The sequence below is a fragment of the Mizuhopecten yessoensis genome, unplaced genomic scaffold (assembly GCF_002113885.1).
Source record: "Mizuhopecten yessoensis strain PY_sf001 unplaced genomic scaffold, ASM211388v2 scaffold3139, whole genome shotgun sequence".
NCBI lineage: Eukaryota > Metazoa > Mollusca > Bivalvia > Pectinida > Pectinidae > Mizuhopecten > Mizuhopecten yessoensis.
Window position 1 is genome coordinate 333,149 of NW_018404895.1, and position 16,094 is coordinate 349,242.

The 16,094-nt window shown below is 39.7% G+C and overlaps 1 protein-coding gene across 1 annotated transcript; it reads left to right on the forward strand.

Moving 5' to 3' along the window:
• Nucleotides 1–5,258: 5,258 nt before the first annotated feature.
• LOC110447065 (myophilin-like) lies at nucleotides 5,259–13,241 on the forward strand. The gene is made up of 4 exons (XM_021492486.1): nucleotides 5,259–5,439; nucleotides 10,727–10,863; nucleotides 11,730–11,943; nucleotides 12,372–13,241. Exons 1-4 carry the CDS (start codon nucleotides 5,386–5,388, stop codon nucleotides 12,531–12,533), a joined length of 567 nt encoding a protein of 188 aa, XP_021348161.1. The 5' UTR covers nucleotides 5,259–5,385; the 3' UTR covers nucleotides 12,534–13,241.
• The last annotated feature ends 2,853 nt before the right edge of the window (nucleotides 13,242–16,094 follow it).

Here is a 16,094-nt window from a genome sequence, read left to right on the forward strand (position 1 = left end):
ACATCAATACGCCTGGACGTCGCCTCTCCAGTGATTACCGGATCACACCAATACGTCAGGACGTCGGCTCTCCAGTGATTACTGTATCACACCAACAGGTCGGGACGTCGCCTCTCCAGTGATTACCGGATCACACCAATACGTCAGGACGTCGCCTCTCCAATGATTACCGGATCACATCATAGCTCGGGACGTCGCCTTTCGAGTGATTACTGGATCACACCAATACGTCAGGACGTCGCCTCTCCAGTGATAACTGTATCAAACCAATACGTCAGGACGTCGCCTCTCCAGTGATTATCGGATCACATCATAGCTCGGGACGTCGCCTCTCCAGTGAATACCGGATAACACCAATACGCTGGGACGTCGCTTCTCCAGTGATTACAGGATCATACCAACAGGTTGGGACATCGTCTCTCCAGTGATTACGGGATCACACCAATACGTCAGGACTTCGCCTCTCCAGTGATAGCCGGATCACACAAAATAGGTCGGGACGTCGCCCTTTCAGTGATTACTGGATAATGTCCCATCGGGGATTCTCGGGTTTTATTATCCCAGACTACAGTCGGAAAGGGCAGACAAAAACTGATTANATATCTGATCGCATCATAGCTTGGGACGTCGCCTCTCCAGTGATTACCGGATCACACCAATACGTCAGGACGTCGGCTCTCCAGTGATTACTGTATCACACCAACAGGTCGGGACGTCGCCTCTCCAGTGATTACCGGATCACACCAATACGTCAGGACGTCGCCTCTCCAATGATTACCGGATCACATCATAGCTCGGGACGTCGCCTTTCGAGTGATTACTGGATCACACCAATACGTCAGGACGTCGCCTCTCCAGTGATAACTGTATCAAACCAATACGTCAGGACGTCGCCTCTCCAGTGATTATCGGATCACATCATAGCTCGGGACGTCGCCTCTCCAGTGAATACCGGATAACACCAATACGCTGGGACGTCGCTTCTCCAGTGATTACAGGATCATACCAACAGGTTGGGACATCGTCTCTCCAGTGATTACGGGATCACACCAATACGTCAGGACTTCGCCTCTCCAGTGATAGCCGGATCACACAAAATAGGTCGGGACGTCGCCCTTTCAGTGATTACTGGATAATGTCCCATCGGGGATTCTCGGGTTTTATTATCCCAGACTACAGTCGGAAAGGGCAGACAAAAACTGATTAATTTCTAAGTATATCAATTTCCAACTTTCACGGGACACTAGCCGGAATGGGTGTGTATAATACACAAAGCATAACTATACATGGCCTGTTTACCTGTTAATATTTGATATGTCGATCGCTTACGTTTAAAAAATACATTCCCTCCGGGCAGTTCACTAGACCAAGGCTAGCTAAACAAATAGACGAATCTACATATACATGAATACACAAATATATCTGGTCTGCTTAAAGAGAAGGAAATCATCACTGGATAAGAAAAACCTATTTGTGTAAGTACGGCCTTGTTATGGACGCTAGAACTGTTTTGTAATTTCTCAACAACCACATGCGAGAGAAACTTCAGGATGTCCACAATGATTGAATACTCTCGAATGCAGGAATTATATTTTTAGCATCTAAATAAAATAATCAAAAACGACCGATAGAAATATGCTCCACAGGGATCCCCCCCCCCACACCACCACCAAGAGGAAAACATGAATTATTTATCATACAGGACAGTAAGAAATCATAATTGTCAAGCCAGTTTCTTTGGAATGTGATGTATAGAAGAGCATTTGTGCAAACATGTGAACGCCGCTGTGCAATCGGAAACCATTGGTTTTTCCGTAGTTATACTCGTTTAGTTACGGGAAGTGCCGAACTAGTTTCTCGTTTACGGAAAGTGCCAACGGTTCCCGATTTCCCCACTCTGCTGCCTAGTGGTTACAAGTTCCTTTCCCGAGACAAACGCAACTTGATAACGTTGCTTAGTAGCATTCCGTCATCGCTGGACAGGCATGATAGATTAGTAGACGAACCCTCGACCCTATGCTACGACGAGGGGCACATCAACCACTATGCCACCATTTAAATCTTCTAGACTCGAATGTTTACTTTAATATGACAGGGCAGATATCAATTCGAAGGCACGCTCAAGTGTCAGTCACCCTGGCTGCCGTAACTCATTATTTAGTACGCTATAAAGGTCTCACCAACAGGGACCTGATAATTTGTTATAATTTAGTTATATTTGGGCCTAACCTTATGTGTTCAGTATAATTGTAAACGTTTAGGGGGTTTGATAACTTTTTAGTAAGTTGATCTTGATAATTCTTAGCGAGAACTGCTCTAAACCTTTAATAGTATCATATTAACACACCAGTTTAGTACTCCAAAAAGCCAAACTGTAACGAATTATCAGGTCCCTGTGATCTCGCTGTATTTGCTTAAGATCAACAGCCTTCCGAGAGGTTAATAATACATCTTCTTTAAACAATAAAATCAATGAAAAAGGGTTCTCGACTCGTTAGCTTAGTAGAGCGCATGGCGTCCGAACCAGGGGTCAAAAACACGGTTCATATGTGGATGGTAAAGTTAATGTTGGCAAAAACGTCTCTCTGATAAAGATGTTTTAATTTGTGGTTCATTGTTTAACCGAGCAGATATTCAATTCAGTTTCAGTTTATTCCAAAAGCAGTACAGCTTATAGGAGTCATAACATACGTGTGTTTAACATGGTAAAATTAATGATATACAAGATAACTCGACATAATACCGCAGTTAGGTACCTTGTGCTGGGGCAGCCAGTCCCCATTTTCGTAAGACAGTTTCCGAGAGACTCGGGCGATAGTTCCGTAGTACATATGTACTTTTATAAAAAGTATTAAATTATTTACACGCCACTTTTAGATTTAAAAGTTATTTAAGTACTTTTTTTTAACTCAATGAATATAACGGAGGCCAGTTGTGAAATAAGAGTATTCCATATGCCTGCATGGGGGCGGGGGTAGGCAGCTTCTGGATTAGAGATAAATAGAATATATCACTCTTGCGCATTATTCATCTAAGGGACTAAGCGCCAGCAACTTGTTGACACCTGGGACATGACGTAGTTCTCCAGTATCACCAACTATATCACGACGACTTTTAGTCTCACATAGCTACACAAAGACATTTGTTTATTGCGATGCTATACTATAAAAAAACTTCTCTACATGTGTACATGACGTCATCATGACGTCAGACGTCTTTTACTAAGTTTAGTGCCAGTTACCTGGTTATCATTTTTGAAATTAGAACTGTTCACAATAGGTTGCCAAATAGTATAATATATATAAAAAATATGGTAACGATTCCTTTTGGATTGGGTGTCGGGGTTTGGTTTTGGCGGTTCCAAATTCCTTCATGTGGTGCTTTCAAAATAGCGGAAATGAGGGAAATTACTATTCTCGAAACTCCGGGGGTTATGCTAACGTTAACGTGTGCTCTCTGCAGATAGCGTAAATGAGTATAACTCCTAAGAGTATCTAGGAAGGAAAATACAGGGTTTTTTTTTGGCGGGGAGGTGCTTTATTCATTGATTCAGCCATTTTCGTTCTAGAAAATGCCAAATTACTTGAACAATTTGTTGTAAAATACATAATACATACAATATGTCCCCCAAAACACTGATTGATTAGTGGGACATTTTGTCGACTCACCTCAATTGTAACGGTAAACAAATTTGTATTTGTAAACAATCTGTGCTCAGTTGTTCAACGGCTGGTTAGCTTAACGTCAACTTAAAACAAACTAAATTTCTCCTCACAAATTAATGAAATTAAGAACTAAATTTGGACGAACATGCATCTTAATAGTACTAATAAAACCCAGCCGGGCTATCAAATCGATCCCATGCCTTGTAATGGAGCAAGCCCGGTGTGAATCACACCGGAGCGATTTTAGAATTAATTGACAACACATTGGTCCGCATCAAAAATAGGGTTGCAATATGAACTATTACTGTTGATATCCTATATAACTTCAAGTTAAACTCTGCTTAAAATGTCGTCAAATTATCAAGTGAACGTCGAAGGGGAATCGAAATCTGAATTGACCGCAATGTTGGAAACCTCGTAGGGTCAGTTATGACCCAATATGGAAATTTTAGTAAACATGACGGCATCAGAAGTAATACTTTATTTGGCCGTGAAGGCCATTCCATATATATAATAGAAAGGAAAATTGAGATAACATCACGCGTGATCTGTCATGGCGGTCGTTACCCCCCCCCCCCCCCCCCAAGATGAACTTGGCTAATTTCGTGAAAGAGCTTTTTTTTTATTAGTAAAGATTCGTTTTTTCATCAATTATGCAATATTTTGATAAAAAACATTATACTCATATGAGGCGTGAATTATATGTAATCCTACAGATAAACATTTTTGATTTTGCTCCGTTTGTTGGCATTGGACCGCTTCGTAGATCTGACGACGCAATTTATTAAAAAAAAATCTCGTCGTCAGAAAGCTACGTAATCGCAGCTAGCGTCTTAATTGATATTTCAGTAAAAGATACATAAAATATTCGTTGATATTTTTATATATTTTTTAAATATATAGCGATTAGCAAGTTTTATATTAAATATTCTGTAAGCTAACCAAGCAGGCAGTCGGAACACACGACAAACCAGCTATGTACGTCTGCACTATAAACTTACTTTATAAGTATTTAGACAAACAGAGTCGTTATGAATATAATACACAGTGGCATACGTCAACATTCTAAGCCACTAGACAGGTGTGCGTTTATATAGGTACAAATGTATCTACGATAAGTATTTCAGGTAAATAATAGGTACATTAACACAATACAAGTCCGGTGGATAGGAATTCGAGACATTCCGTCGTGGGTTAACGTAATATTGTTTTATCTAAACTCAGGACGTGACGTCACACATTTTTAAGATTTGTGGCTTTTGTTAATGAGATTCACGTAAATATTTTGTTTAGGTGCCACCTCTTTACACTTAGTCACGAGGTCAGCGCGAGGCGGCGAGGTTCAACTTCCATATAAGGACTCGACGAACGATATGATCCGAAAATAAAATTAATTCAATTTAAAATGATCTCATATTATACCGCTGTGCCTTTGTGTATATTACTTTTTCCCTTTTGACACCTTTTAATGCTTAACGCATTAGCGATTGTATCGATTCAAACATTTACAATAAACAAGGTTAGACTGGGCACGCCTAGTCCGGCGGGTTAACCAATCAGAGAAGCGGTTATAATCAGCTGTGAGGTCGGAGGTTACCAGTGAATCATCGCACCGTTAGACATATATATTGCGGTTTCACAGTCGTCTGTTCAGTTCTCCTCTGCGTACACGTGTCTGTAAGAACTTCGAAAACCAGGAATAAGGATAAATATTCTCATCATGTCAGCTAACAGAGCCACAAAGAGCGGACTTGCCCGTGAGGCCCAGGACAAGGTAAGAAGCTGTGATATGTATATTGTCGTCTGCCACTTTCCCGCGGGTTGTGATCAATGTCCGGCATCTGCACCGCCGGCTGGGAGGCTGCAGAGGGGAAAATCCTCAATAAATACTGATTCAGTTAAAAGTTTAATTCTGGATTAGAGCCAAACAGATGACCATGGCTTAATTGAGATTGTGTGTCTGTCTGTTATATTTTTGATTACATCAGAAAAGTGATCACGATCTTTCTGGCGCCAATGGGATTTACAGAAACTCTCCCAATAACCACCATTGCAGAGGGATGTCTGGGAGACTGTCATGAACGTAATAAATTCTAACTGGATTTAAAACAGTGTCGGCCACATCCTGTATGTAATCTATTATTTTGTTAGCTGGTAAAACGTCAACGACGCCTATGTAGTATGGAGAGGTCTGCAACTTTTGAAATGATGTCTGTTATTTATGATAATTTAATTACGACGCCCTTTGTCGCTTATCCAATTTGAATGTCTGTGTGCCCGATCAAAAATTATCATTTTCAGAAAGGGGACACACCCATTGTCAACAATGACGTTCCTTTGAGTTTGTTTGTACTAGAGATCGAAAAAGGATGTAAGGGCTCTCAGCAAGTAACCGAAGAATGTAGTTAAACAAGCTAGATGTTTTTTTCTGTTACAATATCTGACATTATAGGACGTGTACGATCCTGACTGAAAGCCACTTAGTCTAAGTTACTATGACAGACACCTATTAACATTGTAATACATGTATATGACACATGGGAAGACATAACTCGGTATCCAGTTAAGGAAATATTTAATGGGAAATTAACATGTTCCGATAAAACTCTTTAATTTGTCCCAAACCGTGTAAAATTGTATTTGATATATGTGTACATATTAACATGTAATTTGGCATTGCGATGGTATTATAAGTTTCCTCTTGTTTCTGTAAGTGTGTATCGCTTATTTCCTTCTCTCTCGGTCTGGCGTTTACATGTTGTAATTTATTAGTTTTACAAACAACAGTAGAGATTTACTGACGGTGTTTTATCCCGATATGTCTCGCTCGCTCCTCACTTTTGAATTAAGGCAAGTTATCACGATTAATAAAAAAAGAAATTGCAGAAAGAGTTCAAAATAAATAAATTAAAAGAATGTTGTATATTTTTGTGAAAAACTGACCAAGCTTTTAACATCGTTTATCGATGTACGATAACATTGATAGAGAAAACAGCCCCGGGGGTCGGGCAGGGATTGAGAGTTCCGGTCCGTTGGCTAGAGCCGACTCTGTGAATATGCTGAAAATTTCCTAACGGAAATTAAATTTGGTTTTGCGTTACGTCATATTGGTGGAATGCTCACTAGCTCACCCCTTCCGATCTGAATGGTGGGATCGGAATTTTACCGATAAGTAAAAACATGCTACGTGTTTTAAATGAAACGTATGCATCTTCTTGGTTTCTGAGCGAGCGTGTTATGTGTATAGGATGTGTATTAAGTGGGCAGACGTCAGCGAGTATCAACACGATTCATATTTAGCCTGCCCTGACTGTGTTTATATGATAACGGATAAGCGGAGGTTTAAACTCTTTCCTCGATAAATGTTTATAAGAAAATGCAGTATTTAGAATAACGATGTTGATATTTCTCAACGTTCGATAAGATAGCACGTCATAACTATGTTATCTTCTGTGGGTGATTGATGCTAACTGCCAATGAGAATATATTAATGTTGCTTTCCTGTTTGTTTTGGTTTTGGTAAAGGAATAGCTCATGGTGTTGGATGGTATCGGTCTGTCTTAACTGGTTATCGGTCCGACGTCCGTGGTTAGATGGTATCGGTTTGTCCTCCCTGATTATCGGTCCGACGTTCGTGGTTAGATGGTATCGGTTTGTCTTCCCTGGTTATCGGTCCGACGTTCGTGGTTAGATGGTATCGGTTTGTCATCCCTGATTATCGGTCCGACGTTCGTGGTTAGATGGTATCGGTTTGTCTTCCCTGATTATCGGTCCGACGTCCGTGGTTAGATGGTATCGGTTTGTCTTACCTGATTATCGGTCCGACGTCCGTGGTTAGATGGTACCGGTTTGTCTTACTTTGGTATCGGTCCGACGTCCGTGGTTAGATGGTATCGGTTTGTCTGGCCTGGTTATCGGCCCGACGTCCGTGGTAAGAAGGTATCGGTCTGTCTAACCTGATTATCGGTCCGACGTCCGTGGTTAGTTGGTATCGGTTTGTCATCCCTGATTATCGGTCCGACGTCCGTGGTTAGATGGTATCGGTCTGTCTAACCTGATTATCGGTCCGACGTCCGTGGTAAGAAGATATCGGGTTGTCTTACCTGATTATCGGTCTGACGTTCGTGGTTATTGTGTAGCTAACTAGAATGATCGATCTTATGTCATTGATGAGTGCTATATATAAGTTATGCTTACTTACTTGGTAAATGTTATGAATTATCGTTCTGACGTCATCGGTTATAGATCTAACGACACTAGTTAGTGTTGTAAGTTATCAATCTGGGAGTCATACGTTATCAGTCTAATGTCTCTGGTTGGTGTTCAAAGTTATCGGTCTATCATTCCTGGTTGGGTAAACGTTATCAGTCCAACGTCTCTGCTTGGTAATAAAAGTTATAGGTCTGACATCCGAGGTTGGTGTTATATGTTATCGGTCTAACATCCCACGTTGGTGTTATTTGTTATAGGTCTGACATCCCAGGTTGGTGTTATATGTTATCGGTCTAACCTCCCAGGTTGGTGTTATATGTTATAGGTCTGACATCCCAGGTTGGTTACACGTTATCAGTCTATCATCTCTGGTTGGTTATATGTTATAGGTCCAACATCTCTGGTTTGGTATATGTTATAGGTNGAGGTTGGTGTTACATGTTATCGGTCTAACATCCCAGGTTGGTGTTATATGTTATCGGTCTAACATCCCAGGTTGGTGTTATATGTTATAGGTCCAACATCTCTGGTTTGGTATATGTTATCATTCTAACATTCCTGGTTGGTATAAAAAGGTATCTGTCTAACATCCCTGGTTGGGTATACGTTATTGGTCTAACATCCCTGGTTGGGTATACGTTATCGGTCTAACATCACTGGTTGGGTATACGTTATTGGTCTAACATCCCTGGTTGGGTACACGTTATCGGTCTAACATCCCTGGTTGGGTATACGTTATTGGTCTAACATCCCTGGTTAGGTATACGTTATCGGTCTAACATCCCTGGTTGGGTATACGTTATCGGTCTAACATCCCTGGTTGGGTATACGTTATCAGTCTAACATCCCTGGTTGGGTATACGTTATTGGTCTAACATCCTGGTTGGTGTCACAAGTTGATATTATATTTTTGTTAGTGTTTTATTCAATAGAGATAGTGTTATGCATAACAGTAAACTCTCCACGTATTCATGTTTGCTGAAGAACGTGCTAGTCATGACATTTCGGGGATGAACGATAAAATGTCAGAAGTAAACAGAGGTGATTTATCAGGCGCAGTAGACGTGTCACAGAACACGCTACAATAACCCGCTGTATGCTTGACAGTTAAAATACAGTTGTATGCCTTCCGTTTGCAGTTAAAATGCAAAGCAATATGTTACACAGCGGAAATTCATAGATTGATCGATAAAAGATCAGACGAGGCGTATATTTATAACATATAACGGTATCGGGTACAGATGAAACTTTTCCTCGTACACACTGACGCGACAGTGTAAGATTTAAACACTTTCAACCAGTTTTCCTGCTTTGTATTTATAAAAGCGAGAGTGATTTCGACTTGTATTGTGTGCACATCTTGTATGTGTGTTTGCGCACGCATGTTGTCTGTTACCACGCCCAATGTCACGTGACATGGTCGTTAGCGAGCAGACATCCTGTTCGACTCATTCAACATATAATCAGATTCGTCACTGTCGAGCGTCTGATAAGACTCGGTCGTTTAATCACATACACGTCTCCCTCCCCAGCCAAATCAACGTATGTGGTCTAAAGCTCACACGTATGATGATATCTATTAAGTTCCCCGGCAAAATCTATCATCCAATCGAACGTAAATAGCTTCAACTATATACCATTAATAACGGGCATTGGAAAGAGTGTGCGGTTACATATATGAACTCTTTCCCCGTCGCTTAGGGACATGTATTATGAGTATTAATTGAAGTGATGATGATAAAAATAGGTACACATACATATACAATAAGAAATATAATGAAACCTTGTTATAAAGTCACTCGTGTACGTCCAGTAGAATATCAGCGTCTAAAGGAGTTCAATAGTTCAATCAATAAAGTAAATTATCGATGTAATGCCAATTGTATTTGCTATATAGCTTACCGGTAACATAATTCAAGATACCCCTTTCCCCTTTTTCTTAACAATAATCAATCCGTCTTCCTCGTTTGTCGCCAATCTCACTTATGACGTCAAAATTCTTTATAACGTCAAACCCCTTTATAACGCCGAACCTCTTTTTAACGTCAAACCCCTCTATAACGCCAACATTTCTCAAGACAAACAGAAGTAATATAATAATGTCGGGTAAAAGGGATATAACGCCACTGAAGAACTCTGCCACTAAGCGCGATAGCATGGCACAAACGGCATTGTAGCTAGGCATTGCTTACATGTTATTGATGCAGCTATCGTATAAAATGCAACTGTATTTTTCTCTGTTATCGACACGTTTATCGGGGTTGCATTACATAACAAGGGTGTCGACAAAAATTCATACGAACAAATGTTTAAAGAAACAATATCTTTGGTCTTCCTCCTGTCTGATTTTAATTATCACTAATTATTATTAACATCAACTTTTTTATTTACACTTGTGATAAAAAATTTAATTGTATTGTACGTAGTTGCATCTTTATTTTCGAAATACATAATGTACTTCCGGTTGTCACTATAATAGAATGTTGTATAACCGCACTCGCCAAAAAGTCAAGTGCAACTGCTTTAGTGATAGATTTTCGGTAATAATTGAAGATAGAAATTGTGTTCTGTAAAGGTGATAGAACTAAATACTTCACAAGAATATCAAGTTTTTTCTCCGATTTGTTTCCTTAGAGACGATGTGTGTCGACTCCTAAACAGCGACCGCATTTCATAATTTACTTTCAGTATTTGCAATTAGGACTTGATGAGACTAGAACACAATCTATGGTGAACTGTCCAACTCCTGAGTCTTTGAAGGTCGAACGCTTTTCACGAAAATCATGTAATTTGCAATAGTCATCTATTTCAACCAATATTCTACTTCCTGTTTGGTATGTTTTTTTCAGATCAACAGTAAGTACAGCGAGGAGCTAGCTTGTAAAGTGCTTCAATGGGTCCAACAGAACACAGGGGAGTCGTTCAGCACCGATGGCAGTAAGGAGAACTTCTACGAAGTGTTAAACGACGGTTACATCTTGGGCCGGTAAGTTATTTAACGTCATGTTTATTCTCGTGACGTCATCGTTATACTTCTTTCTGAGACATGGCTGCTTTATTGTAGGGTATAACAGGGATATCATACTAGTGAACAATTGTGATAATTTTATAAAGTTGAAAATAAACTGTGAAGTGCTTAAACCCTCAAGTTAAAGTTCTGAGTTTTTTTCATTGTCAATATGGCCTAAATAAGATGTATCGAGTAACTGTAAAAACTCTGCAGTTGGTCGTTCACTCCCCACTCGGTTATCGTACTCTGATCAAAGGATAATGACACTAATATACCGACCCTGCTGCTCTGTCTTAAATGACCGACTTATATAATATTTCCGTCTTAGAGGTAAGACAGAAATATCTTTACTCAGGGCATTTAAAAATCTTACCCGAGGGTTGAGATTTTTTCTGTGTTACTCGTAAAGTGGGGAATACTTATTTTTTCTCCTTCATTAAATATAAGTGGTAGTTCCATGAAATGGAAACATTGATTTCATCATTTCCAGCTGATCAACGTTTTCTTCCGTGATTTGCTATTGTTGACGTGACGTCATGCAATGGTTATGACAGGGGAACCAACCGTCTTTATCTTAAGACTGGCCTGGCCGGAAGTGTGGAGATCTAATGGGGGAGGAATACGTGTCAGATTTGATAACTCAATCTAGGATGCATATTTAAGGAATTTCTAAGGTATTTTGGTTTTAAAAACTGTTTGAGATGAGGATATTTTTTCTGGATTATTATTGGGGAGATTAAACATGGTTAATTAGTAAACATATGCAAATATTTAGAAATGAATAGTCACATCACTTGTACATTTCAGATTAACATAACTGTTACAATTGATTCACTTTACAGTTTGGCCATGAACCTTGGCTCTAAAAAGGTAGCGGATAAAGACCTAAGTAAGCGACAGACAATGTCTTTCAAAAAAATGGACTTGATTGGAAAATTCATAGAAGCAGCTAAAGGTCTTGGTGTCGCGGATTGCGATAGATTTCAGACAGTAGACCTGACTGACCAAGCTAACCTAAACCAGGTCGTGGTTTGTCTGGACGCTCTGGGCAGGAAGGTAGGCATTCAAAATGTAACATTAAGGATACTTGATCCGCAAAAGCACATTGCATGAAAATTCATAACACTTTTGTTGATCAATTTTGTTTTGTTTATTTCATACAAAAAGTCCCATAAGTTATAGTTTTCTATTCAGAAATGAGTTATCAAAAGTCCTCGTCAACCGGGAAAAATCTGTTTTCAATGCATATAGTTACAGTTTTTGGCAGTCGTACCTTAAGATTGCTGGTGAAAATATCTGTACATTGTAACTATAATATCCGTCATTATTCCATCTTTGAAATCCAACGATTTAGCTCATGATACAAATACCTTCTCTGCACTCATCAAATATGTCAAGGCAGGTCGCAAGCTATTTTACTGCTTTCAGGTATAAAATGAGCTACGGTTCCCCAAGTAATCATCTCATATACATTCTGATTTCAGATGGGGACATTCGGAGTAAAGGAAGCCACGAAAAACGAGCGACAGTTTACAAAAGAACAGCTGGATGCAGGGAAAAACGTGATCAGTTTACAATATGGTTCAAATCAAGGTGCAAGTCAGGCCGGTCAGAACTTCGGCTGTCAACGACACATTATCGACTAAATCTAAAAACTACAGACACAAAAAGGTTAACTTGCATTTGGCACAGGAATGACAACTGGAGACGTGCCGCACAGCTGCCTGTTAAATACCTGTCGAAATAATTCAGTTCATTCATAAACTTGGTCTAAAACAATTTCACGCATACCTACTTGCATACGTGTTACACATACTTCTTGATATTGTTAAACATGTTAATGTATGTGTGTGTGTGCGTTCAATTAGCCAAGTGGTACACCTATATGTTGAATAGCTTGTACAAATGTCTATACTTAAACGTTGGTGCTTAACATATGTGCGCATGTATACCTTATTCCTGAACAGGACATTACTACTCTTGTGTACTGTGCAGACAGTTTTGCGGAACACTTTTAAATGTTTACACGTGTGTATACGCACGCGTATCCAATATACATCTAGCACGTGTGGACACACATGGGTGGTTTCTGGACACTAGCTCGAAGTTACGTCTTGGTCAAAAGAAACCGAAAACGGAAGTGAGGAAAGCGTGGGAGAAATTCAAGTTCAAAAGATGTGTGCGAGGTGAAGCGAGATTTTGAGTGAGAGCAAGGGAGACTAAGATTTTAAAAGTTCATGCAAAGGACCAATGCCTTACTATCCATTCTACATATTGCCTTCTCCATTTGGGGACCAAAGTCATCATTTACTTTGTTATTTACATTAAAATAAATAATGGAAACTAAATACAAATTGAAGTGTATTTGTTATTCTTGAAGACGGTTTAATCCAACAGGCCAGACAATACGTCGTTTTCGGTCACCGGGTGAACACGTGGTACATAAAATGGACATGTATACTTCTGGTAATGAAAATAAACCAGCCAGTAAATCAATTTCATGGTAATGCAAGATTTTAAAATCATGGTGGAAACGACTGAAATGTCACATCCTTCATAAAATGGATACCTATTGAGTAATACCCGCTCATCCGGTAGACAGTCTGAGAAGTCTGAGACCGTGCACAAGTGTGTGTTTTTTCTCCATATCTTTAACTATTTCCAGATTATTGTTGTATACCGGAAGTATATATGCACCCCCAAATATTACGTGACCTACGTATATTAACCCCGGTCGAATCTGGAGATAAAAAATAAAGGCGTCTTCGATCATCAACGATTGACAGTGATCACTTCCTTACTTTCAAATACAATACGTAGTTCCACTAGTCTGCAAGGCAAAAAACGGTTAATTAAGGCCCCCAAACAAAGTGGGGTACTTATTGGTTTTACTCCGTTTCTTTTTCCATTACAATAAGTAGCTGTTTAGCAGTTGTTTTCTAGACATGCTTAGCGTGGCTTCGCATATTCAGATTATTGAGAAATTAAAGAGGAGTTGTAATCGATATTTTGTTCATGAAAATGTAAACCATTCATAACATGTTTAAAATTATTATCATCCCATGATATACAAACTTATTTTTTTCCCATTTATCCAAAGAATATATAATTAAGAAATTTGATTTTACGTTCCCTAAACTTAGTAATAAAGCTTGGTACAACTTGATTGAAGACAAATCTCGGCGAACTCTTCAAAGGGGTTTGTGCGTTTCGATAGACCTGAGAGCTTTGCTGGATAGTAAACGTTACACCAGATTGATCGAGCGGGAGGGACCAGACGAAGGGCAGTCCGGCTATTCCTGTAATACCAGGGATTTTGTATGGGGACATTGAATCACGTGACAAATATCTTACGGCATATTGGTGACATACATTAGTACAATGCGCTCAAGAGCGACAGTTGGAATCTGTGCTTTTCCTGATATAGGTTAACTTGTATTCTTGGTCTTTATTCATCAAACGCCTCCCTTGGCACGACCTTATTCTTGGCTTTGTTGCATCTAACGTTCGCATATGTGAGGAAAGAAATGTTCTGTTCCCAGGCCGGAACAACTGGTTCACCCGTTGTCAGTTTCATGTGATCAGGCGGAATGCTATGCTGGTTGCCTTCGGCATGGCATTTCAGTGAGATAGCACTATAAAGTCGGCATCAGATCCGCGCTATCACAAGGAGAAAGGACACCAACATACCCCGTCTCCTTTATACACTACACAAATGGCCTTAGCTGTTAAAATGACGTTAAACAAAAATAAACGAAACCAAACTCAGGCCGGGGCATACCAAAATCCTGTTAAGTGTCAATTGTTATTCACATGTAAGCGTTCATCATCTAGGGTAAGCGCAACGCCTCGTTGACCCGTCGTCAATATTATGTGACCAAATAATGTGACGGGTGTCTTCGCTGTAATTAGGCAGCACTCCAAAGAAGCGCAATAAACCAATATCCTGCCTCCAGCACACACACACACACACATGCATTAACACACGGGGGCACGTCCTCAAATGATCTTAACTATTTTTTGGACGCTAAACCCAACGCACTAATCCGGACCTTGACAGAATTGGCCGAGACGTAGCGTTTGGATAAATAAGGATAAGCTAGTTTCAATTACCTTTATCGACTAATCTGGTCCTAATGATATCAAAGCTATGTAGTAGCTCATTATGTTCACTTCCCGTTGGGAGGGATTAACCCGGTCATGTTAACGCTATGTCGACGAGAAGAGAAATTGTCTACAGTACAGGGGGCGTATCCAGACCGTCTGACCTTGTTTGACTGGGGTAAGATATGCCGGAGGGTTTTTAACTCATTCACCCCTGAAATTTCATACTGAACTATTCCAACCTTTGAATTGGAAGAGTTCAAGTGTGTCTTTAGGGGTGAATAGGTAAAAAGCAAATTGACGGACTGTGTGGGTATTCGGGGTGCATGATTCGTTTGAAACTATCTTGTTGTAACCGCCGCTATGGGAATAATGTACAATCCAAATGTATCTCAGAACATGAAATAGTGGAAGTCGAATCAAACAATGTCTTTAAGAAAATCTCGTGTAAAGATTTGTATTATAGATATTTACTACTGAATTGTGTTATCTTTGGCGTCTTAGATTTGTTATTTGTGTTTCCGTCTACTTATCCTTACCCGTGGAAAAATAACAGCGTATGCAATGATGGGGAAGAGAATGAAACTAAAGTCATTTTTCGATGGGTAATTCTGTATCGCGGTGCATCATTGCTATATATGTCTATGTATGTATTTCGCTGTATTTTTCTATTTTGCCTTCTAACTACTTTGTAGTTACAAATGTGCAAATAAAATTTTGAATTTGAATTTGAATATATTTACATTTCCACTGTAAGTTCCGCTATGAGCATTGCAATAAGAAATTGCGTTCCACTTCATAGGGCTATGAACGCAATTCGATCAGCGTCATTTCGAAGCATCTCCTCTCGCCTAGAATAACATGGGACAACTGCTAGAAGCAAACATTTTGATGACGTTAGGCGGTTCCAGGAATCTCGTTTGCACTGACGACATAAACAATTCAATATCGGTAATAAAAGGGAATATCTTTATTTAGGTCAATAATAAATGAAAATTTATAATGTAAATATAACGTAACAGACATGATTTACCATGATGCCCGAGCGGGCTTCACGGAATATGTATGTAGCCGCTTTGCGTTCATACCTGCATGGAATTGAA

Coding starts and splice junctions, on each gene's coding strand:
- LOC110447065 (XM_021492486.1), top strand. CDS start 5,386: ATGTCAGCTAACAGAGCCACAAAGAGCGGACTTGCCCGTGAGGCCCAG. Junction 5,440..10,726: donor CCCGTGAGGCCCAGGACAAG/GTAAGAAGCTGT, acceptor TGTTTTTTTCAG/ATCAACAGTAAGTACAGCGA. Junction 11,944..12,371: donor TGGACGCTCTGGGCAGGAAG/GTAGGCATTCAA, acceptor TTCTGATTTCAG/ATGGGGACATTCGGAGTAAA.